The 24,196-nt window shown below is 45.9% G+C and overlaps 1 protein-coding gene across 1 annotated transcript in view; it reads right to left on the minus strand.

Annotated features, from left to right (window-relative positions):
• The window catches only part of LOC138663255 (zinc finger protein 850-like), a 110,730-nt gene extending 86,969 nt beyond the window's left edge, over positions 1-23,761 (minus strand). The window contains exons 1-5 of the mRNA XM_069749427.1: positions 23,437-23,761; positions 21,811-21,960; positions 21,502-21,681; positions 21,295-21,418; positions 21,114-21,211 (exon numbers count right to left, since the gene is read on the minus strand). Of these exons, the coding sequence (XP_069605528.1) occupies positions 21,114-21,211; positions 21,295-21,418; positions 21,502-21,681; positions 21,811-21,882 (474 nt within the window). The 5' untranslated portion in view covers positions 21,883-21,960; positions 23,437-23,761. The remainder of the gene's footprint in view (positions 1-21,113; positions 21,212-21,294; positions 21,419-21,501; positions 21,682-21,810; positions 21,961-23,436) is intronic.
• Between the last annotated feature and the right edge of the window lie 435 nt (positions 23,762-24,196).

A 24,196-nucleotide genomic window follows, 5' to 3' on the forward strand; every position in this document is an offset into this window, starting at 1 on the left:
GTGAGCCATTGTGAGGTGTCCTGATTGTGATCTATCGTGAGGGAGTTTCTGGTAGTGAGGTGTGAAGAGCCATTGTGAGGTGTCCTGATTGTGATCTATTGTGAGGGAGTTTCTGGTAGTGAGGTGTGAAGAGCTATTGTGAGCCATTGTGAGGTGTCCTGATTGTGATCTATTGTGAGGGAGTTTCTGGTAGTGAGGTGTGAAGAGCCATTGTGAGGTGTCCTGATTGTGATCAATTGTGAGGGCGTTTCTGGTAGTGAGGTGTGAAAAGCTATTGTGAGCCATTGGGAGGTGTCCTGATTGTGAGCTATTGTGAGGGAGTTTCTGGTAGTGAGGTGTGAAGAGCCATTGTGAGGTGCCCTGATTGTGATCTATCGTGAGGGAGTTTCTGGTAGTGAGGTGTGAAGAGCCATTGTGAGGTGTCCTGATTGTGATCTATTGTGAGGGAGTTTCTGGTAGTGAGGTGTGAAGAGCCATTGTGAGCCATTGGGAGGTGTCCTGATTGTGATCTATTGTGAGGGAGTTTCTGGTAGTGAGGTGTGAAGAGCCATTGTGAGCCATTGGGAGGTATCCTGATTGTGATGTATTGTGAGGGAGTTTCTGGTAGTGAGATGTGAAGAGCTATTGTGAGCCACTGTGAGGTGTCCTGATTGTGATCTATTGTGAGGGAGTTTCTGGTAGTGAGATGTGAAGAGCTATTGTGAGCCATTGTGAGGTGTCCTGATTGTGATCTATCGTGAGGGAGTTTCTGGTAGTGAGGTGTGAAGAGCTATTGTGAGCCATTGTGAGGTGTCCTGATTGTGATCTATTGTGAGGGAGTTTCTGGTAGTGAGGTGTGAAGAGCTATTGTGAGCCATTGTGAGGTGTCCTGATTGTGATCTATTGTGAGGGAGTTTCTGGTAGTGAGGTGTGAAGAGCCATTGTGAGGTGTCCTGATTGTGATCTATTGTGAGGGAGTTTCTGGTAGTGAGGTGTGAAGAGCCATTGTGAGGTGTCCTGATTGTGATCAATTGTGAGGGAGTTTATGGTAGTGAGGTGTGAAAAGCTATTGTGAGCCATTGGGAGGTGTCCTGATTGTGATCTATTGTGAGGGAGTTTCTGGTAGTGAGGTGTGAAGACCCATTGTGAGGTGTCCTGATTGTGATCTATTGTGAGGGAGTTTCTGGTAGTGAGGTGTGAAGAGCCATTGTGAGGTGTCCTGATTGTGATCTATTGTGAGGGAGTTTCTGGTAGTGAGGTGTGAAGAGCCATTGTGAGGTGTCCAGATTGTGATCTATCGTGAGGGAGTTTCTGGTAGTGAGGTGTGAAGAGCCATTGTGAGGTGTCCTGATTGTGATCTATTGTGAGGGAGTTTCTGGTAGTGAGGTGTGAAGAGCCATTGTGAGGTGTCCAGATTGTGATCTATCGTGAGGGAGTTTCTGGTAGTGAGGTGTGAAGAGCCATTGTGAGGTGTCCAGATTGTGATCTATCGTGAGGGAGTTTCTGGTAGTGAGGTGTGAAGAGCCATTGTGAGGTGTCCTGATTGTGATCTATTGTGAGGGAGTTTCTGGTAGTGAGGTGTGAAGAGCCATTGTGAGCCATTGGGAGGTGTCCTGATTGTGATCTATTGTGAGGGAGTTTCTGGTAGTGAGGTGTGAAGAGCCATTGTGAGCCATTGGGAGGTATCCTGATTGTGATGTATTGTGAGGGAGTTTCTGGTAGTGAGATGTGAAGAGCTATTGTGAGCCATTGTGAGGTGTCCTGATTGTGATCTATTGTGAGGGAGTTTCTGGTAGTGAGGTGTGAAGAGCCATTGTGAGCCATTGGGAGGTGTCCTGATTGTGATCTATTGTGAGGGAGTTTCTAGTAGTGAGGTGTGAAGAGCCATTGTGAGCCATTGGGAGGTATCCTGATTGTGATGTATTGTGAGGGAGTTTCTGGTAGTGAGATGTGAAGAGCTATTGTGAGCCACTGTGAGGTGTCCTGATTGTGATCTATTGTGAGGGAGTTTCTGGTAGTGAGATGTGAAGAGCTATTGTGAGCCATTGTGAGGTGTCCTGATTGTGATCTATTGTGAGGGAGTTTCTGGTAGTGAGGTGTGAAGAGCCATTGTGAGCCATTGGGAGGTGTCCTGATTGTGAACTATTGTGAGGGAGTTTCTGGTAGTGAGGTGTGAAGAGCCATTGTGAGCCATTGGGAGGTATCCTGATTGTGATGTATTGTGAGGGAGTTTCTGGTAGTGAGATGTGAAGAGCTATTGTGAGCCACTGTGAGGTGTCCTGATTGTGATCTATTGTGAGGGAGTTTCTGGTAGTGAGATGTGAAGAGCTATTGTGAGCCATTGTGAGGTGTCCTGATTGTGATCTATCGTGAGGGAGTTTCTGGTAGTGAGGTGTGAAGAGCCATTGTGAGGTGTCCTGATTGTGATCTATTGTGAGGGAGTTTCTGGTAGTGAGGTGTGAAGAGCTATTGTGAGCCATTGTGAGGTGTCCTGATTGTGATCTATTGTGAGGGAGTTTCTGGTAGTGAGGTGTGAAGAGCCATTGTGAGCCATTGGGAGGTGTCCTGATTGTGATCAATTGTGAGGGAGTTTCTGGTAGTGAGGTGTGAAAAGCTATTGTGAGCCATTGGGAGGTGTCCTGATTGTGATCTATTGTGAGGGAGTTTCTGGTAGTGAGGTGTGAAGAGCCATTGTGAGGTGTCCTGATTGTGATCTATTGTGAGGGAGTTTCTGGTAGTGAGGTGAGAAGAGCCATTGTGAGGTGTCCTGATTGTGATCTATTGTGAGGGAGTTTCTGGTAGTGAGGTGTGAAGAGCCATTGTGAGGTGTCCAGATTGTGATCTATTGTGAGGGAGTTTCTGGTAGTGAGGTGTGAAGAGCCATTGTGAGGTGTCCTGATTGTGATCTATTGTGAGGGAGTTTCTGGTAGTGAGGTGTGAAGAGCCATTGTGAGGTGCCCTGATTGTGATCTATCGTGAGGGAGTTTCTGGTAGTGAGGTGTGAAGAGCCATTGTGAGGTGTCCTGATTGTGATCTATTGTGAGGGAGTTTCTGGTAGTGAGGTGTGAAGAGCCATTGTGAGCCATTGGGAGGTGTCCTGATTGTGATCTATTGTGAGGGAGTTTCTGGTAGTGAGGTGTGAAGAGCCATTGTGAGCCATTGGGAGGTATCCTGATTGTGATGTATTGTGAGGGAGTTTCTGGTAGTGAGATGTGAAGAGCTATTGTGAGCCATTGTGAGGTGTCCTGATTGTGATCTATTGTGAGGGAGTTTCTGGTAGTGAGGTGTGAAGAGCCATTGTGAGCCATTGGGAGGTGTCCTGATTGTGATCTATTGTGAGGGAGTTTCTGGTAGTGAGGTGTGAAGAGCCATTGTGAGCCATTGGGAGGTATCCTGATTGTGATGTATTGTGAGGGAGTTTCTGGTAGTGAGATGTGAAGAGCTATTGTGAGCCACTGTGAGGTGTCCTGATTGTGATCTATTGTGAGGGAGTTTCTGGTAGTGAGATGTGAAGAGCTATTGTGAGCCATTGTGAGGTGTCCTGATTGTGATCTATCGTGAGGGAGTTTCTGGTAGTGAGGTGTGAAGAGCTATTGTGAGCCATTGTGAGGTGTCCTGATTGTGATCTATTGTGAGGGAGTTTCTGGTAGTGAGGTGTGAAGAGCTATTGTGAGCCATTGTGAGGTGTCCTGATTGTGATCTATTGTGAGGGAGTTTCTGGTAGTGAGGTGTGAAGAGCCATTGTGAGGTGTCCTGATTGTGATCTATTGTGAGGGAGTTTCTGGTAGTGAGGTGTGAAGAGCCATTGTGAGGTGTCCTGATTGTGATCAATTGTGAGGGAGTTTCTGGTAGTGAGGTGTGAAAAGCTATTGTGAGCCATTGGGAGGTGTCCTGATTGTGATCTATTGTGAGGGAGTTTCTGGTAGTGAGGTGTGAAGACCCATTGTGAGGTGTCCTGATTGTGATCTATTGTGAGGGAGTTTCTGGTAGTGAGGTGTGAAGAGCCATTGTGAGGTGTCCTGATTGTGATCTATTGTGAGGGAGTTTCTGGTAGTGAGGTGTGAAGAGCCATTGTGAGGTGTCCTGATTGTGATCTATTGTGAGGGAGTTTCTGGTAGTGAGGTGTGAAGAGCCATTGTGAGGTGTCCAGATTGTGATCTATCGTGAGGGAGTTTCTGGTAGTGAGGTGTGAAGAGCCATTGTGAGGTGTCCTGATTGTGATCTATTGTGAGGGAGTTTCTGGTAGTGAGGTGTGAAAAGCTATTGTGAGCCATTGGGAGGTGTCCTGATTGTGATCTATTGTGAGGGAGTTTCTGGTAGTGAGGTGTGAAGACCCATTGTGAGGTGTCCTGATTGTGATCTATTGTGAGGGAGTTTCTGGTAGTGAGGTGTGAAGAGCCATTGTGAGGTGTCCTGATTGTGATCTATTGTGAGGGAGTTTCTGGTAGTGAGGTGTGAAGAGCCATTGTGAGGTGTCCTGATTGTGATCTATTGTGAGGGAGTTTCTGGTAGTGAGGTGTGAAGAGCCATTGTGAGGTGTCCAGATTGTGATCTATCGTGAGGGAGTTTCTGGTAGTGAGGTGTGAAGAGCCATTGTGAGGTGTCCTGATTGTGATCTATTGTGAGGGAGTTTCTGGTAGTGAGGTGTGAAGAGCCATTGTGAGGTGTCCAGATTGTGATCTATCGTGAGGGAGTTTCTGGTAGTGAGGTGTGAAGAGCCATTGTGAGGTGTCCTGATTGTGATCTATTGTGAGGGAGTTTCTGGTAGTGAGGTGTGAAGAGCCATTGTGAGCCATTGGGAGGTGTCCTGATTGTGATCTATTGTGAGGGAGTTTCTGGTAGTGAGGTGTGAAGAGCCATTGTGAGCCATTGGGAGGTATCCTGATTGTGATGTATTGTGAGGGAGTTTCTGGTAGTGAGATGTGAAGAGCTATTGTGAGCCACTGTGAGGTGTCCTGATTGTGATCTATTGTGAGGGAGTTTCTGGTAGTGAGATGTGAAGAGCTATTGTGAGCCATTGTGAGGTGTCCTGATTGTGATCTATCGTGAGGGAGTTTCTGGTAGTGAGGTGTGAAGAGCCATTGTGAGGTGTCCTGATTGTGATCTATTGTGAGGGAGTTTCTGGTAGTGAGGTGTGAAGAGCTATTGTGAGCCATTGTGAGGTGTCCTGATTGTGATCTATTGTGAGGGAGTTTCTGGTAGTGAGGTGTGAAGAGCCATTGTGAGGTGTCCTGATTGTGATCTATTGTGAGGGAGTTTCTGGTAGTGAGGTGTGAAGAGCTATTGTGAGCCATTGTGAGGTGTCCTGATTGTGATCTATCGTGAGGGAGTTTCTGGTAGTGAGGTGTGAAGAGCCATTGTGAGGTGTCCTGATTGTGATCTATTGTGAGGGAGTTTCTGGTAGTGAGGTGTGAAGAGCTATTGTGAGCCATTGTGAGGTGTCCTGATTGTGATCTATTGTGAGGGAGTTTCTGGTAGTGAGGTGTGAAGAGCCATTGTGAGGTGTCCTGATTGTGATCTATTGTGAGGGAGTTTCTGGTAGTGAGGTGTGAAGAGCTATTGTGAGCCATTGTGAGGTGTCCTGATTGTGATCTATTGTGAGGGAGTTTCTGGTAGTGAGGTGTGAAGAGCCATTGTGAGGTGTCCTGATTGTGATGTATTGTGAGGGAGTTTCTGGTAGTGAGGTGTGAAGAGCTATTGTGAGCCATTGTGAGGTGTCCTGATTGTGATCTATCGTGAGGGAGTTTCTGGTAGTGAGGTGTGAAGAGCCATTGTGAGGTGTCCTGATTGTGATCTATTGTGAGGGAGTTTCTGGTAGTGAGGTGTGAAGAGCTATTGTGAGCCATTGTGAGGTGTCCTGATTGTGATCTATTGTGAGGGAGTTTCTGGTAGTGAGGTATGAAGAGCCATTGTGAGGTGTCCTGATTGTGATGTATTGTGAGGGAGTTTCTGGTAGTGAGGTGTGAAAAGCTATTGTGAGCCATTGGGAGGTGTCCTGATTGTGATCTATTGTGAGGGAGTTTCTGGTAGTTAGATGTGAAGAGCTATTGTGAGCCATTGGGAGGTGCCCTGATTGTGATCTATTGTGAGGGAGTTTCTGGTAGTGAGGTGTGAAGAGCCATTGTGAGGTGTCCTGATTGTGATGTATTGTGAGGGAGTTTCTGGTAGTGAGGTGTGAAGAGCTATTGTGAGCCATTGTGAGGTGTCCTGATTGTGATCTATCGTGAGGGAGTTTCTGGTAGTGAGGTGTGAAGAGCCATTGTGAGGTGTCCTGATTGTGATCTATTGTGAGGGAGTTTCTGGTAGTGAGGTGTGAAGAGCTATTGTGAGCCATTGTGAGGTGTCCTGATTGTGATCTATTGTGAGGGAGTTTCTGGTAGTGAGGTGTGAAGAGCCATTGTGAGGTGTCCTGATTGTGATGTATTGTGAGGGAGTTTCTGGTAGTGAGGTGTGAAGAGCTATTGTGAGCCATTGTGAGGTGTCCTGATTGTGATCTATCGTGAGGGAGTTTCTGGTAGTGAGGTGTGAAGAGCCATTGTGAGGTGTCCTGATTGTGATCTATTGTGAGGGAGTTTCTGGTAGTGAGGTGTGAAGAGCTATTGTGAGCCATTGTGAGGTGTCCCGATTGTGATCTATTGTGAGGGAGTTTCTGGTAGTGAGGTATGAAGAGCCATTGTGAGGTGTCCTGATTGTGATGTATTGTGAGGGAGTTTCTGGTAGTGAGGTGTGAAAAGCTATTGTGAGCCATTGGGAGGTGTCCTGATTGTGATCTATTGTGAGGGAGTTTCTGGTAGTTAGATGTGAAGAGCTATTGTGAGCCATTGGGAGGTGCCCTGATTGTGATCTATTGTGAGGGAGTTTCTGGTAGTGAGGTGTGAAGAGCCATTGTGAGGTGTCCTGATTGTGATGTATTGTGAGGGAGTTTCTGGTAGTGAGGTGTGAAGAGCTATTGTGAGCCATTGTGAGGTGTCCTGATTGTGATCTATCGTGAGGGAGTTTCTGGTAGTGAGGTGTGAAGAGCCATTGTGAGGTGTCCTGATTGTGATCTATTGTGAGGGAGTTTCTGGTAGTGAGGTGTGAAGAGCTATTGTGAGCCATTGTGAGGTGTCCTGATTGTGATCTATTGTGAGGGAGTTTCTGGTAGTGAGGTATGAAGAGCCATTGTGAGGTGTCCTGATTGTGATGTATTGTGAGGGAGTTTCTGGTAGTGAGGTGTGAAAAGCTATTGTGAGCCATTGGGAGGTGTCCTGATTGTGATCTATTGTGAGGGAGTTTCTGGTAGTTAGATGTGAAGAGCTATTGTGAGCCATTGGGAGGTGCCCTGATTGTGATCTATCGTGAGGGAGTTTCTGGTAGTGAGGTGTGAAGAGCCATTGTGAGGTGTCCTGATTGTGATCTATCGTGAGGGAGTTTCTGGTAGTGAGGTGTGAAGAGCCATTGTGAGGTGTCCTGATTGTGATCTATCGTGAGGGAGTTTCTGGTAGTGAGGTGTGAAGAGCCATTGTGAGGTGTCCTGATTGTGATCTATTGTGAGGGAGTTTCTGGTAGTGAGGTGTGAAGAGCCATTGTGAGGTGTCCTGATTGTGATCTATCGTGAGGGAGTTTCTGGTAGTGAGGTGTGAAGAGCCATTGTGAGGTGTCCTGATTGTGATCTATTGTGAGGGAGTTTCTGGTAGTGAGGTGTGAAGAGCCATTGGGAGGTGTCCTGATTGTGATGTATTGTGAGGGAGTTTCTGGTAGTGAGGTGTGAAGAGCTATTGTGAGCCATTGTGAGGTGTCCTGATTGTGATCTATTGTGAGGGAGTTTCTGGTAGTGAGGTGTGAAGAGCCATTGTGAGGTGTCCTGATTGTGATCAATTGTGAGGGAGTTTCTGGTAGTGAGGTGTGAAAAGCTATTGTGAGCCATTGGGAGGTGTCCTGATTGTGAGCTATTGCAATGGAGTTTCTGGAGTGAGGTGTGAAGAGCCATTGGGAGGTGCCCTGATTGTGATCTATTGTGAGGGAGTTTCTGGTAGTTAGGTGTTAGCCATGTCTTGGTACAGGAGGATGAGCATTAATGTTTCCCAACTAATCATGGAGGTAATATTTTTTTTAATTTGTGACTGTATATATATATATATACATATACATTATATATATATATATATATATATATATATATATATATATATATATATATATATATATATATATATATATATATATATATATATATATATATATATCCTTCTTAGTCGCAATGGACGCGTCCTTCTCAATCGCAATGGCTGTTCAGTCTCCATTTTCTACTCACAGTGAAATATGGGTGGTTCTACAGGAAGCAGTTTTGTTTTTTTTTCTCTGGGGTCACTCAACTTTATTATCATGCACAAAGAGACAAAACAAAACGCATGAAAAAACGCACCAAAAATGCATCTATAAGCAGCTGAAAATTAGCATAAAAAAAGCAGCAAAAATACACAGCAAAAAAGTCCCGTGTGAACTTACCCTAAAAATTATATCTACTATATAATTGTCTAAGGGTCACTTCCATCTTTCTGTCTGTCTTTCTGTCTGTCACGGAAATCCCAGGTCGCTGATTGCCAGCTGGCCGCGACCACATTCCGGCCGCGAAATGGCCGCTCCCTACTCCCTTGCACTCAGTGCCCCCTCCCTACTCCCCCTCCCCCCCCCCCAGTCAGTGCCCGCCACCCACATAGCGCTGTAGCAGTCCGTTAAACCGACTGCGTTACACCGCGGCATTACGCGGTGTAACGCAGTCTGTTAACGCTGGTATTAACCCTATGCGACGAAATTTTTACATTTGATGCTGCCTATGCAGCATCAATAGTAAAAAGATCTAATGTTAGAAATAATTAAAAAAAAATAAATAATTGTGCTATTCTCACCTTCCGGCACCTTTCCCGTTCCTCGCGACGCTCCGGGCCATGCATCACGGTCTCGTGAGATGATGATGTATCACTCTCATGAGACCGCTACGTCATCATCTCGTGAGACCGCAATGCATTCTTGGGACCAGAGCGTCGCGAGGAGCATCGCTAAATGTCTCGCCTGTATCCGGGGGCTGCCGGAGGGTGAGTATATAACTATTTTTTATTTAATTTTTTTTTTTTTTTTTTAACGGGGATATGGTGCCCACACTGCTATATAGTACTTGGGCAGTTTTATATACTGCGTGGGCAGTGTCATATACTGCATGGGCAGTGTCATATACTGCGTGGGCAGTGTTATATACTATGTGGCAGTGTTATATACGTGGGCAGTGTCATATACTGCGTGGGCAGTGTCATATACTGTGTGGGCAGTGCCATATACTGCGTGGGCAGTGCCCTATACTGCATGGGCAGTGTCATATACTGCGTGGGCAGTGTTATGTACTGCGTGGGCAGTGTTATATACTATGTGGCTGTGTTATATACGTGGGCTGTGTTATATACTACGTGGGCTGTGCTATATATTACGTGGACTGTGTTATATACTATGCGGCTGTGCTATATACTACATTGGCAGTGTTATATACTACGTGGCTCCTATATACTACATGGCTGTGCTATATACTACGTGGCTGCTATATATTACGTGGCTGCTATATATTATGTGGCTGCTATGTACTACATGGCTGCTATATACCACGTGGCTGCTATATACTACGTGGCTGCTATATACTACGTGGCTATGCTATATACTACGTGGCTGTGCTATTTACTATGTGGCTGCTATACATATACACACATATTCTAGAATACCCGATGCGTTAGAATCGGGCCACAATCGAGTAAATATATAATAAAATAAAACATACCAGGATGATAATATATAATAAAGGCATTTTTTATTGTATTTGGCAAACGGTAGCACTGATGCTACGTGCCCGTACTTGGAAAGCAGATACAACAATAATTTTAAAATAATTTAAAAAAATACATGTGTATTGTTGTACAAATAATGGCGACAGGGTGAACAAAAAGCAAATGCAAAGATAAAAGTATAATATCACATAAAATATTCTACAACCATCAGATAAAAGGGAGGTATGGTGTGCACAAAAATCAATACTAGAAAATATATATAATAATATATATACACGTGCAATAAACAACCATCAATATTAACTAAGTATATTCAAAAAAGTGCATGGTGCAATATAGAATGTATATATTGGCAACAATGCACATGTATTTTTTTTTTTATTATTTTTAAATTATTGTTGTATTTGCTTTCCAAGAACGGGCACGTAGCATCAGTGCTACCGTTTACCAAATAATATATAAAAGGCATTTTTTACTGTATCATCCTAGTATGTTTTGTTTTATTATATATTTATATCATTTTTAATTATTTTTATTCGTTATCCTATTTAGTTTTTTTCTTTTCTTTTTAGTGTTCCGAATGGTCTGCCATTCAATTTTTTAGCATTTTAGCAGTCACATTTTCCTTTTTTTGACCCTATTGATAATATAAGTTTTAGATATTTTATATTTACCTTTATTATTGTCTGGCTGGGAAATAAGGCTACTTTCACACTAGCGACGTACGACGCACGTCGCAATGCTTCGTTTTGGTGAAAAAACGCATCCTGCAAAGTCGGCTGCAGGATGCGTTTTTTCCCCATAGACAAACATTAGCGACGCATTGCCATACGTCGCAACCAAACCATCGTGCAACGGTTGCGTCGTGTTGTGGCGGACCGTCGAAACAAAAAACGTTACATGTAACTTTTTTTGTGCGTCGTTGTAATAATGCATCCGCTGCCCCGTTGTGCTGCGTTGTCACAGGATGCGTCGGTTCGTCGGCCCGACGCACTGCGACGGGCTGACGCCGACGTTAGTGTGAAAGTAGCCTAAGGCTGCTATTTCAATTTTTATGAAAGAAAAGAATGGCAGGTGAAAGCTCAGTTGACGAACGGCCGGCTGATCAAACACAACGTTTTCGTGTGGAAGGCCAATTTTAGATCAGATTTTGACAAGCCTCACTGAACGATTTTCAGAAAATAAACAGTTGATAACTGATACTCAATTTTGCAGCCAAAATTTTTCAAAAATTTTCGAAATGACTCCAACCTACTCAAGGAAGGCAAACTAACAAGAATCTCAGAGTTATCAAAAGTTAATGAAGAAGCTCTTATCAGTGAGCTCAGAAGTTTTGCAAACCTCTTTCCTAAGTTGATGGTACACTTGGATGAACCAGAAAAAGCAACTGCAGCTACAGAAGAATATGGAGGAGATGGAGATGAATGGGGTGTACCTACAGACGTTGTCAAAATGAAATGCAAGTCATGTAAGAATTGCTTCCTCTGCTGTCACCGATTACTCATGAAGTACAATCTCTACAGCTGCCTACGAGACTCTGTCTGTGACATATGTGTACTTACTGACTCCATCTTTCTCACAAGATGCATGTGAAAGAGCATTCAGCAAGCTTAAACTCATGAAGACAAGACTGCGGGTTACAATGGGACAAGACCTGCTTGAAGCCTTTATGATCATGTCCGTGGAGCGAGATCTCTTGGAACCAGTTCAATTTCAAGATGTGCTGGAAATTATTCGTGAAAGTTCACCTCTGATGAGATCTTTGCTAACTGTATGAGAATTCTCGGTGTTTAGAGCACCACTCTAGCGATTTGTTTTTCTTCAGTGCTGGAGTGGTGCTCTAAATGTAAGTCTCCTGCTCCCTGCTTTATACCCTCTGCCATCATCATCTATTTCCAGTGTTGCTCCCATTGGGCTCCTTTGTGACCTTCCGGCAGATCCAGTGTTTCATGGAGTGTATCGGAGGTCACTAGTGATGAGCGAATATACTCGTGACTCGAGATTTCTCGAGCATGCTCGGGGGTTCTCCGAGTATTTTTTAGTGCTCGGATATTTAGTTTTTCTTGCCCCAGCTGAATGATTTACATCTCTTAGCCAGCATAAGTACATGTGGGGATTCCCTAGCAACCAGGCAATTTGTTAATTGAGCACTTGTGTTATCGAATATGTAAGATTGCACTAACTAACGCATTGGGGAATACTCGCTTTGCACAGGATTCAAGCACACGGGCACGTTTTTCACTTAAACACAGTCTATACGGTTTATTATGGCATCAAAAACCGGGTTATGCACAGTTCATTACACTTCATGGAACACAATAGGCACCAACCGGTGTCATTAAGTTGCAGCTTTATCTTAGACACTTCATATTTCGGCTTTATCTCACGGACACTAAACATGCTGGACCTCTCACTTCATCCAGTTACCATGGGTGTCCGTACATCAGTTCACCAATGTCCCTAGTCATGACATTGGGTCGCAGTCTCTAAACACGCTGAACCTCGCTTCGTTCAGTTACCGTGGGAGACCACACAGTTCATAGCATATCACAAGCACCAACAGTCAATGGTACCTTATGGGAACTCCTGCTCCACCTGCTGACTCCTCGTCAGTCCTCTCTCCTGGGGAAACTACCTTACAGGGTTCACCAACTTGCCTGGCTGGCACACATCAGACAGTCCAGAGCCACCAAAGGACGGTAGCTTCCCCAACACAGACCATACAGGTCCACAGTCTCAGGTGCTTCAGGAAGACTCCACTCACAGGAGCATCCAACACAGACTGTCCAGGACCATAGTCTTACTGTGCGCTATTCAGGACGTCCATCTCACATGGGACCATTCAACACACTGGCATGTGCTCTTCAGGATTCCTACTCCCAGAAGATCCAACACAGGTTGTGCTCTTCAGGAAGCCTACTCCCAGGACTTCCAACACAGATTACTCAGTGCGCTATTCAGGACGTTCATCCCACATGGGACCGTCCAACACACAGGCATGTGACCTGTCCAGGTGCTATTCAGGAAATCTGTCCAACACCCCAGGCCACCAGGTCCAAAGCCCCACCACGTGCTCTTCAGGGAGACGACACTCCCAACACAAAGGCTATCCAGGACCTTCCAGCATAGACCATTCAGGTCAACACTCAGCGAATATGTGACCCACACCATGGTCACATTATGAAGCTGTAACCACTCCCACAGGTGGGAGAGTGTGTGTGTGGCCAGTTTGAATCGCCCATTTCTCATAACTAGCCTAGTAAGTCTCCCTTACAACTATACAAACCCTTGAGTGACTACAGGTCCCAGAACAACAACATTACATCAGACTTACCATGCAGACTCCCTCTGCGACACATATCGGCCACTTACAATTCTGTCAGTCACTGTTTCACCACCATTATAACAACAGATACGCCTCCATGCATATCCCGAGGAGCACACACAGTGCTGCCACAGGAGTCACTGCATCACATACCCCACCTCTGTTCAAACTTGTGGGGTTGAACACCTGTCATACACCCGGGGTCTCGAGACAGGTCACACACGTTACCTTGCCCTACCAGTTGAGAGAACCATCTCAGTCGGTTTGAGCATCACACATCATCACACCCTTGTTAGGTTTACCCCGCCCCCAGCGGTCAACATGTAGGCCTTGAGCTTTGGCCCTCAAGTCACAGTCTGTGTCACCAAACCTTTAGTCACCACACTTTCCAATTGCGCCCCATTACCCGGCCTTTCTCTCCATGGCCGCCACCCACGGTTAATGCAGTCATGAGTCCACCGTCCAGTCGAGCCTAGCGACTGATCTGAGTCTGACCCTTCATTAATACATCTACTACTGTACATGCCCCTTAGCTTTGTAATGGGAGTAGAACTGCCACTTTCAGATATTCAACTTCCTTGTCTCTCTGAACGTCAGCCACTCCATTATTTGGAGGGTCCCTTTTGTTCCCTTTTCCTTGGGAAGAAGGCGGCCACCACCTTATGTTCTGGAGCTGTTTATTGACCTGCCGTCGGTACAGTCTTAGCTGCTCTACTTCTTTCAGGTATGCCACGCGATACCCCAGGAGCATCCGGATATTCCCTAGACTCTCCATGGACCCGACAACAAGGAAAGGAACATCCCATCTTCACCCACCTGGGCCTTGTCATCAGCCAGAATCCTCAGTCTCTTCACACCGGATATAATCACCATCTCCTGCATCACTTTCCCAAATCTTCCAAATGACCTTCCCCACCAGATTTCTGGGTACTTGCACGAGGTCTCCCACCAAGCCCAGCCGACTTTGAGTTTTCCTGGCTTGCTCCAAATGTCGAGTGGCTTCCTTACTTCTCACCAGGATCATCTGTTTCGTGCGGAGGCACTGTAGGTGCATATTCCTTAGGACAGCCACCCGCTTCACTGTGACTTCCTTAGTCGACAGTATCACCAACTGTTTCGTCTCTAGGGCCCAGTGCACACTACACGCTTCTACTGCCTTTTTAAAGGCCTCATGCACACCCTCACTGGTACATGCATCTTGTGCCTCTTTGGGTACATCTATCATGCACTTGAGCGGAGTGTCACTCTCTTCAGGAAAAGATGGCTCCTGCTTTGCCATGGACCTTTCCATCAAGACACCTGTCATGACAGGGTGACTATCTTGTTCTGCTTTTAGCGCCAACTCTTCTACACGAGCCCTCGCCAAAATGGGCATTGGCAGCTCCGCCTCTTTACCACTCTGGTACAGGCCCGATACATCTGCGACCTCCACCTCTTTCTCTTGTAGAGGGACTCTTAATGCTTCTCTGATCACTTCCATATCTTTCCTTAGGGCCATATACACACTTTGCCACGTGAACAGGTGACCTCTGAGCTCAGAGACTTCCTTCTCCAGCTCATCCACCCGGTGCTCAGCCGCTTGTCTCAGGACCCTTTCTCGATTGACATGTTCTTTCACTGTCTCTTTAATCAGCTCTATTTTGTGATCCTGTTCTCTTTTAGATAGCACGTGTTGCATCATAACTTCTTTAAATATATTTTCAGATGGGCCAGCTTGCTCACCCACACTCTGCCGCTTCAAAGTTTTACCTATTTCTTCATCAACAGGTTTAGCTTTCTCTTGGGTATCTAAGTACCCCAGCTCTTCCGCTACTTTATCCCTCTCTGTCCCCGCAGACATGGGTTTACAACAGGTCAGTTCCTCATGACCTCCGTGGATTCTCACTCCACCAGCGCTCTCATCTGGTCGATCATCCGATGCATCCATCTTCCTGGTACAGTCTGGAAGAGAATCCACATCCTGAACAAAAACACAAGATAATGTTTTTCCTTCATTCACATCTTCACAAGGTGCAACTAGTACAACTTCTTTGTACCCTTTACGTCTCCGGCGACGGGAGAGCTTGCTTTTCTTTACTGTACTCCCTTACGTCCTCAGAGTCACAGTCACCCCCGAAGCCTGTATCACACCCCACAGTATGAGGTCCCTGACAGTCACTCTCTATCTCGGTGTCAGCTCCACTCTGTTTAAATACCCCATCCTTATCTACCAGACCACTACCAGTCATATTGTGGCACACTTCAGCTGACGTCAGGTCAGTAAGTTGGGCAGACGCATCTTTACCTCTGGTCACCAATATGTTTGACCAGTCAGTTTTCGGAGGTGCGAACACTTTTAAGTATGCAATCCCACCAGCCGAGAGCCCTCCATTCTCCTGCTGTAGAGAAGCTCCCCTCTCCCACAGGTCTGTGAACAGCCCCGAGTCCCAGCCAAGTGTCACCGGACAGGGTAAGTTTGAGACTATGGCGACATCATGTATTGCACTGTCCCTGGCCATCTCGAGGACCACTCTGGCCACTGGATAGTCCTTAGTGTGCCCATGGATGCAGGTTACACTGACCCTTCTATCGGGTATTTCAAAACCCTCGGGTGCAACCCTCACTAGAGTGACTTGGCTTCTATAATTGACCAGTCCGCACATTTCCATCTCATGCACCTGCAGGGCACACCCCCATAAACTCTTGCCGGGTGGATAGCTCACACAGCAGACTTGACACACATAACTCATTTGTCCCGGGCAACATTTAGTCTGCGGCACCCCTTCAGGACACACTGCCCCCTTTTGGAAAACTTCCATTCCCCGAGACTCCACCCCCTTTTCAGCCTCTATCGCTGTTTGGGTTATCGCCTCCTTTTGGGACTCCATCCCTGTTTGGGGTACACCACCCCTTCACTGGTGTACACCCCGTGGACTCCCCCATGGTAGACTCAGGCCCCAGTTCGCACAGTACAAAGAAAAAAAAAGTCTCTGGGCTTGCACTGGCCCTATAAGAGTCTTTACGACCTGGAGCACAATGTCTTTTTTTTTCCTCTCAACACCTCATCAGTTCCTGCTGGTACTGCCACAGCTCCTGCTGCAGACACAAACCGTCGCACCTCCAGGTGCTGTTCACAAGCGGCTGCCACTGCAGCTCTGGCTGCTGCGGAACCCTTTGCTGCACCAGCAGCTACACTTTATAATGCTCTGTACGGCTCCACCGCCATAGCCTAACCTAACATGCCCTAACATGTTGATCCACAGGAAGGCAAAAAAAAAAACATTTGGCAAACAATAAGTTCCACATTGGGGAAAAAAATTCCTTCCCGACTCCACATACGGCAATCAGACTAGTTCCCTGGATCAACACCCTATCAAGGAATCTAGTGTATATAACCTGTAACATTATACTTTTCCAGAAAGGCATCCAGTCCCCTCTTAAATTTAAGTAATGAATCACTCATTACAACATCATATGGCAGAGAGTTCCATAGCCTCACTGCTCTTACAGTAAAGAACCCGCGTCTGTTATTATGCTTAAACCTTCTTTCCTCCAGACGTAGAGGATGCCCCCTTGTCCCTGTTTCAGGTCTATGATTAAAAAGATCATCAGAAAGGTCTTTGTACTGTCCCCTCATATATTTATACATTAAAATAAGATCACCCCTTAGCCTTCATTTTTCCAAACTAAATAGCCCCAAGTGTAATAACCTATCTTGGTATTGCAGACCCCCCAGTCCTCTAATAACCTTGGTCGCTCTTCTCTGCACCCGCTCTAGTTCAGCTATGTCTTTCTTATACACTGGAGACCAGAACTGTGCACAGTATTCTAAGTGTGGTCGAACTAGTGACTTGTATAGAGGTAAAATTACGTTCTCCTCATGAGCATCTATGCCTCTTTTAATGCATCCCATTATTTTATTTGCCTTTGTAGCAGCTGCCTGACACTGGCCACTAAATGTGAATTTGTCGTCCACCCATACACCCAGGTCTTTTTCATTGACGGTTTTGCCCAATGTTTTACAATTAAGCACATAATTATATATCTGGTTTTCTCTACCCAAGTGCATGACCTTACTGTTATCCCCATTAAAGCTCATTTGACATTTATCAGCCCAAGCTTCTAGTTTACATGAATCATCCTGTAATATAAAATTGTCCTCCTTTGTATTGATTACCCTGCAGAGTTTAGTGTCATCTGCAAATATTGAAATTCTACTCTGAATGCACCCTACAAGGTCATTAATAAATATGTTAAAAAGAAGAGGGCCCAATACTGACCCCTGTGGTACCCCACTGCTAACCGCTACCCAGTCCGAGTGTGCTCCATTAATAACCACCCTTTGTTTCCTATCCCTGAGCCAGCTCTCAACCCACTTACACATATTTTCCCCTATCCCCATTATTCTCATTTTATGTATAAATCTTTTGTGTGGCACCGTATCAAAAGCTTTTGAAAAGTCCATATACACTACATCCACTGGGTTCCCTTGGTCCAGTCCAGAACTTTCCTCTTCATAGAAGCTGATCAGATTAGTCTGACAGGAACGGTCCCTAGTAAACCCGTGCTGATACTGGGTCATGAGGTTATTCCTCTTCAGATACTCCAGTATAGCATCCCTTAGAATGCCCTCCAGGATTTTACCCACAGTAGAGGTTAAGCTTACTGGCCTATAATTACCGAGTTCAGGGTTTGTTCCCTTTTTGAATATTGGCACCACATTTGCTATATGCCAGTCCTGTGGTACAGACCCTGTTATTATGGAGTCTTTAAAGATTAAAAATAATGGTCTATCAATGACTGTACTTAATTCCTGCAGTACTCGAGTGTGTATCCCATCCGGGCCCGGAGATTTGTCAATTTTAGTGATTTTTAGACGCCGCCGTACTTCCTGCTGGGTTAAGCAGGTGACATTTAATGGAGAATTTTTGTTATCACTGATCATATTGTCTGCCATGGAATTTTCTTGCGTAAATACTGATGAAAAATGTCATTTAGCATATTGGCTTTTTCCTCATCCTCCATTTCACCCAGACTATTTTTAAGGGGCCAACACTCTCATTTTTTAGTGTTGGATAAAGCAACACTGAGCACAAGACTTTCACAGCCATCTACACATTGTGACCAAGTCACTGGTAAGGTGATAGAGGGGAGATATGTGTCACTGCGCTTAACGGCGTCAGTGATGTGAAACCAGAGCAGCTCATTCACCAGTGGGTCTCAGCCGGGACGGTCGCATCTTGGCACCGTCCAGTTGAAAACTATTTAGCCCCCAGACATAGATTACAGCGTGGGACAGAACGAGGGACAGGTATGGTATATTGTTGTTTTTTTATTTTACTTGTATTATAGATCGAGGGCTTCGGTGGAATTAGACGATGCAGTAACTATGGTTTAATTAAGATTAATAAAGGAATCTGTGTCATTTTTTCAATTAGAGGATTTTATTTTGGCTGTGTCTTTATTTACATACTGTACTGTATAGGATTAGTAATGGATAGGTGTCTTATAGACACTTCTCCATTACTAAGCCATGGGCTTGATCTCACCTGACAATATAAAGGTGACATCAACCCCACAAATATTAACCCCAATTGCCACCGCTACAGGGCAAGTGGGAAGACCCAGGCAAAGCACCAGAACTGGCGCATCTAATAGATGTGCCTTTTCTGGGCATCTGTGGGCTGCTGTTTTTAGGCTGGAGGGGGGCCTAAAGCAATGGCCCCTTACCAGCATGAGAATACCAGCCCCCAGCTGTGAGCTTTAGCGAGGTAAGTTGCCAAAAATGCAGGGGACCCCATGCCGTTTTATTTTAATTATTTATTAAAGTATTTATAAACAAACATAGCGTGGGGACCCCAGTGTGAGGATATGCCCGCTTACTAAAGACTATAGGACAAATGGACGTAGAGCGGAGTCCACAGCTCTAAGACATAAAGACTTTTTCCAGCACGGAGCACCGGTTACAGCAATATTATTGTACTTTAATAGATAATTTGCTTGATGTGTTTTATTAGTAATTTTCTTGTTTTATTTTATTAGTGATTTTCTTGCTCATCAGTTCATGCTCAGGAATCAATGTTTCTACTCAGTGGCAGTCAGCAGAGGAAGATGAGCAGGCTAGAGTTTATGCAAACCTAAGGCCAGACTATCAATCTCATTTGTATGAAGGTCTCACTCCCATTGTACTCCCAAACCTAGGCCCATTCTGTGGTTGGGGATGGTACTCAGGGGAGCCGTCACCACGGGAAGTCTCACATACAGTCCCAGCTGATGGAATATAGGTACCGTCACATTAAGCGACGCTGCAGCGATCTAGACAACGATCCAGATCGCTGCAGCGTCGCTGTGTGGTCGCTGGAGAGCTGTCACACAGACAGCTCTCCAACGACCAACGATCCCGAAGTCCCCTGGTAACAAGGGTAAACATCGGGTTACTAAGCGCAGGGCCGCGCTTAGTAACCCGATATTTACCCTGGTTACCAGCGTAAACGTAAAAAAAAAACCAGACACTTCATACTTACATTCCGGCGTCTGTCCTCTCCGGCGCTCTGCTTCCTGCACTAAGCGCTGGCCGGAAAGCAGATCACAGCGGTGACGTCACCGCTGTGCTTTCCGGCCGCTGCGCTCACAGTGCAGAGAAGCACAGCGCCGGAGAGGACAGACGCCGGAATGTAAGTATGTAGTGTTTTTTTTTTTTTTACATTTACACTGGTAACCAGGGTAAACATCGGGTTACTAAGCGCGGCCCTGTGCTTAGTAACCCGATGTTTACCCTGGTTACCAGTGAAGACATCGCTGAATCGGCGTCACACACGCCGATTCAGCGATGTCTGCGGGAGTCCAGTGACGAAATAAAGTTCTGGACTTTCTGCGCCAACCAACGATGGCACAGCAGGATCCAGATCGCTGCTGCCTGTCAAACTGAACAATATCGCTAGCCAGGACGCTGCAACGTCACGGATCGCAAGCGATATCGTTGTTAAATTGTTCAGTGTGAAGGTACCTTATGCCTTGTTCTGTGAGCTAAAGGAAAATGTTTAAGAGGGCAGGAGAAAAAGACATAGGGTTGAATCAGGCAGTTGTTGGAGGGATTTCGATGGAAGAGGATCCAAGCTGGAATGGATGGTTGATCTATGGAGCTTTGGAGATTGTTGGCTGGAGCGGTATCCATGAGCTACGGTCAGGATAGCCATCGTCTGGAGGAACATAGGCTGTGACTGCACACTATACCAGCTGGACATACAAAATCTGTGGGCCAACCAAAAGTTGCGAGACAGTGGGCATCGCCTGGTATGGAGCCAGTGGAACTACCGATCTCAGATTGGGAACTTATGGACTGAGGACATTGTATGTTGGCCATCTACCTAGATTTGTTGTACAACCATGGATGTATGGAATAAAAAAAAAAAGTTGCATTGTTAACCTGCCTAGATGATTTTTATAACCCACAACCTCAGATCTTCACACCCTCTATTTTTGATAACAAACCTTGCTGAAGCCGACAGCTGAGGGTTGCAGCCCCCAGCTGTGAGTTTTGCCTGGTTGGTTCAAGAAAATAGGGGGGGAACCCACACCGGGATTTTCATTCATTTATTTCATTATATCGCAAGTGGTGGCTGAGGAATACCCCGATCATCCGCTCCTGCTGTCACTGTTATTAGCGGCAGCAAGTGTCGGATGATGGGAGTAAGAGTCCCAAAAGCCCCCACCTGCTGTCATCGTTCAGACTTTAATTTAACTCATCATTCTCTTCTGCTCCTGACGATCGCAAGCAGAGCAGGGGAGAACGATGAGAGCCGTCTTCAGCACCCGCCACTGGGGAAACAGCGCTTACAGTAGCACTTCTTCCCTGGCGGCCGTCTGTGTGGTACTGAGGCAGCACAGGTTGACACACGTGTGCCGCAAGTATTACACACACGGACACTGATATCTCTGGTATTGTTTTTTCTGGGACCGGAAATAAACGGAAGTGTGAAATCGGCCTAAGGGAGATCTCATGACACCTTCTCTCCATCTACCTGATGATCCTGAGGAACAATGAGATCTTCTTGGTTACAGTCCTGTGGAAGAAGAGGACGGGGACATCTCTCTGGTTTTGTCTTCTTACTGGATAGATCTGGAGGAAACACATACAGGGACTGAATTCATTCTTTACATACAGATAATTATAGGCCGTGTGTATTTAGTCCTGTCTATTACCTGGAGATGTGAGGGGCTGGGGAACCTCCATCATGACGTCCTTAAACAGATCTTTGTGTCCTTCTAAATACTCCCACTCCTCCATGGAGAAATAGACGGCGACATCCTGACACCTTATAGGAACCTGACACATACAATGATACCGTCATCTCCCCGATCCCTTCATAGTGTTACTGTATAATGTCCCAGCATTCCCAGCAGTGTCACCTCTCCAGTCAGCAGCTCAATCATCTTGTAGGTGAGTTCTAGGATCTTCTGGTAATTGATGTCCTCATGTATCAGGGGGTGAGGTGGAGGCCCTGTGATTGGGCTCAGGGGTCTTCCGCATCCCTCAGACACAGGGTCCTGACAGCGTTCACTAGTGGTCTTCTTCTCTACTGTGTAATCCTGGTTATGGAGAGACACATTAATAAATCTCACTACAGACATTTCCAGAGTCCTCACCTCTCCAGTTCTGTCCATCTGTTATTCCCATAGATAAGAATGATGTAATGTGACGTCATCAGAATCTCTCACCTCTCCAGTAAGCCGGCAGAGGATCTCTAGGGTGAGGTGTAATATCCTCTCCACCATCTTGTCCCTGTCCATATCAATCCTTCATGGGTAAATTAGGAAAATTCTCTTATACAGAAGATCTTCACTGAGAAGATCCGATATTGTAGAGACCTGAATGAGAAGAAGATGAGCCGATGTAACATCATAAAAATCCTGTGTAATAATACAATTACTGGAGATAATAAGGGAAACATATGAGGAGATTTATTATTTTACAGTATTTAGTTTTCTTCTTTCCATCTACTAATAAAACCTATATATTTAGGCCACAGACAACAAGCAGTTTCTTCCTCGGAGTCGGCAGCTGAATACGTTCCTCATAGACTCATCTTCCATAACGCTAATTCTCGTCTCATTTACCGACCCTGGAATCGGCATTAGCAATACTGCAGGAGATATTCATAAGGCCTCTTTCACACTTCCATCTTTTAGCTCCTGTCAAAATCCGTCGATTTTTGAAAAAACAGGATCCAGCAAATTTTTCCGCTGGATCTTGTGTTTTCTCATAGGCTTGTATTAGCGACGGATTGTGAACGATGGCCAGCCGTTTCATCCGTCGGAAAATTGCTGTCTGTTGGGCGGGGACAACGCACAGAGGAACCTTTTTTTGTACGTCGGAAAATCGCTCAGCGACGGATCCTGCGCTGTCCGTCGTTGACTAAAATGAAAGCCTATGGACGTAGGATCCGTCGCCGACTGTCAAAAGCAGGAACCCAGCGACGGATGCCGTCTTTTGAAATTGAGCATGCGTGGAAGAATTTCCAGTCAGGGAAATTCTCTCTCACTCGCACTTTGTCTTTTTTCTATTGATGCTGCCTATGCAGCATCAATTGTAACAAGATATGTTAAAAATAATTTAAAAAAAAAAATCGCAATATTCTCACCTTCTGGCATCCCCCGCAGCATTACCGATGCGAGACCGCGACGTCATCAGAGGTCATTGCACGCAAGGCATTACTGGGAACGCCAGCTGCCAGGAGCATCAGTAACCCTGCGCGGGACGCCGGAAGGTAAGAATATTGTGATTTTTTTTTTTTTAATTATTTTAACCTGAGTTGTGTTGTGTATGGAAAACCGCTGCGAAGACGCATACACAACAGGTGCACATAGCCTCGACGAGTCCGTCAGAAAAACGGGCCCAGTTCACCCATTATTTACATTCTGCACAGGATCCGTCATTTCAACATTTTGACGGATCCTGTGCAGATTATAAAAAGGGAAGTGTGAAAGAGGCCGAACACGTGACAGGAGAAATAACTACTTCATGATGAGGACGACATCTTCATCTTCTACTACGGCTCTAGAAACAGATTTGTCCAGAGTCCGTCACTGACTCCATCACCACCGGCCGTCTATATGAAGGTTTCCCGTCTTCCCCGCACTGTAATCTTCTATCACGTTAGATCTCATGTCTGATTCACACACAGAAGTTTGAGGCTTTTATAAGAGATTGTTGGTAAGAACAAGACAGGAGATATATGAGGCCAATGTCTCCATGTACTGGGTTTCTTTTTCTCAGGATATGATGGGTTTTCTTTGGTTCTTTCCCCCATTAGAATGGACACCTGTGGATATTGGGGTCTTTACCTGCTACAGTCCTGGATTTACTCGGTAAAGTGGCCGTTGGACAAATATCACCATCAATTACCATCAGACTGAAGGAACATCGCTCTTCTATTCGGATCTATGGCTCCAGGATGAAATCCACTGCGGCCCCTGCAAGAAAAGAAGGAGAAAGAGCAGAAGTTGGGGGAGACCACCGAGGCCTGAGATTTCTACGGCTGCTCTGTGCGCACAGGACCTGTGATGAGGTCACAGGAGGGGAGGAGTCAGGGGTCACATGATCAGGGGCCTCAGTGTATGCAGGACTCTGCTGTGCTGGTTGTCATGGTGCCGGATGAGGGGAAGTTTATGTGTGAGGTCAGGAGGGGTTTACAGTGTGGATGTAGCAGAGCCGTGTGTGTACGAGGTGTACGGAGCGGAGCCGTGTGTGTACAGAGCAGAGCCAAGTGTGTGCAAGGTGTATGGAGCGGAGCCGTGTGTGTACGAGGTGTACAGAGCGGAGCCGTGTGTGTACGGAGCGAAGCCAAGTGTGTGCGAGGTGTATGGAGCAGAGCCGTGTGTGTACAAGGTGTACGGAGCATAGCAATGTGTGTACGAGGTGTATAGAGCGGAGCCGTGTGTGTACGAGGTGTATAGAGCGGAGCCGTGTGTGTACGAGGTGTATAGAGCGGAGCCGTGTGTGTACGAGGTGTATAGAGCGGAGCCATGTGTGTACAGAGCGAAGCCAAGTGTGTGCGAGGTGTATAGAGCGGAGCCGTGTGTGTACGAGGTGTACAGAGCGGAG

The sequence above is a fragment of the Ranitomeya imitator genome, chromosome 2, assembly GCF_032444005.1.
Source record: "Ranitomeya imitator isolate aRanImi1 chromosome 2, aRanImi1.pri, whole genome shotgun sequence".
NCBI classification, from domain to species: domain Eukaryota; kingdom Metazoa; phylum Chordata; class Amphibia; order Anura; family Dendrobatidae; genus Ranitomeya; species Ranitomeya imitator.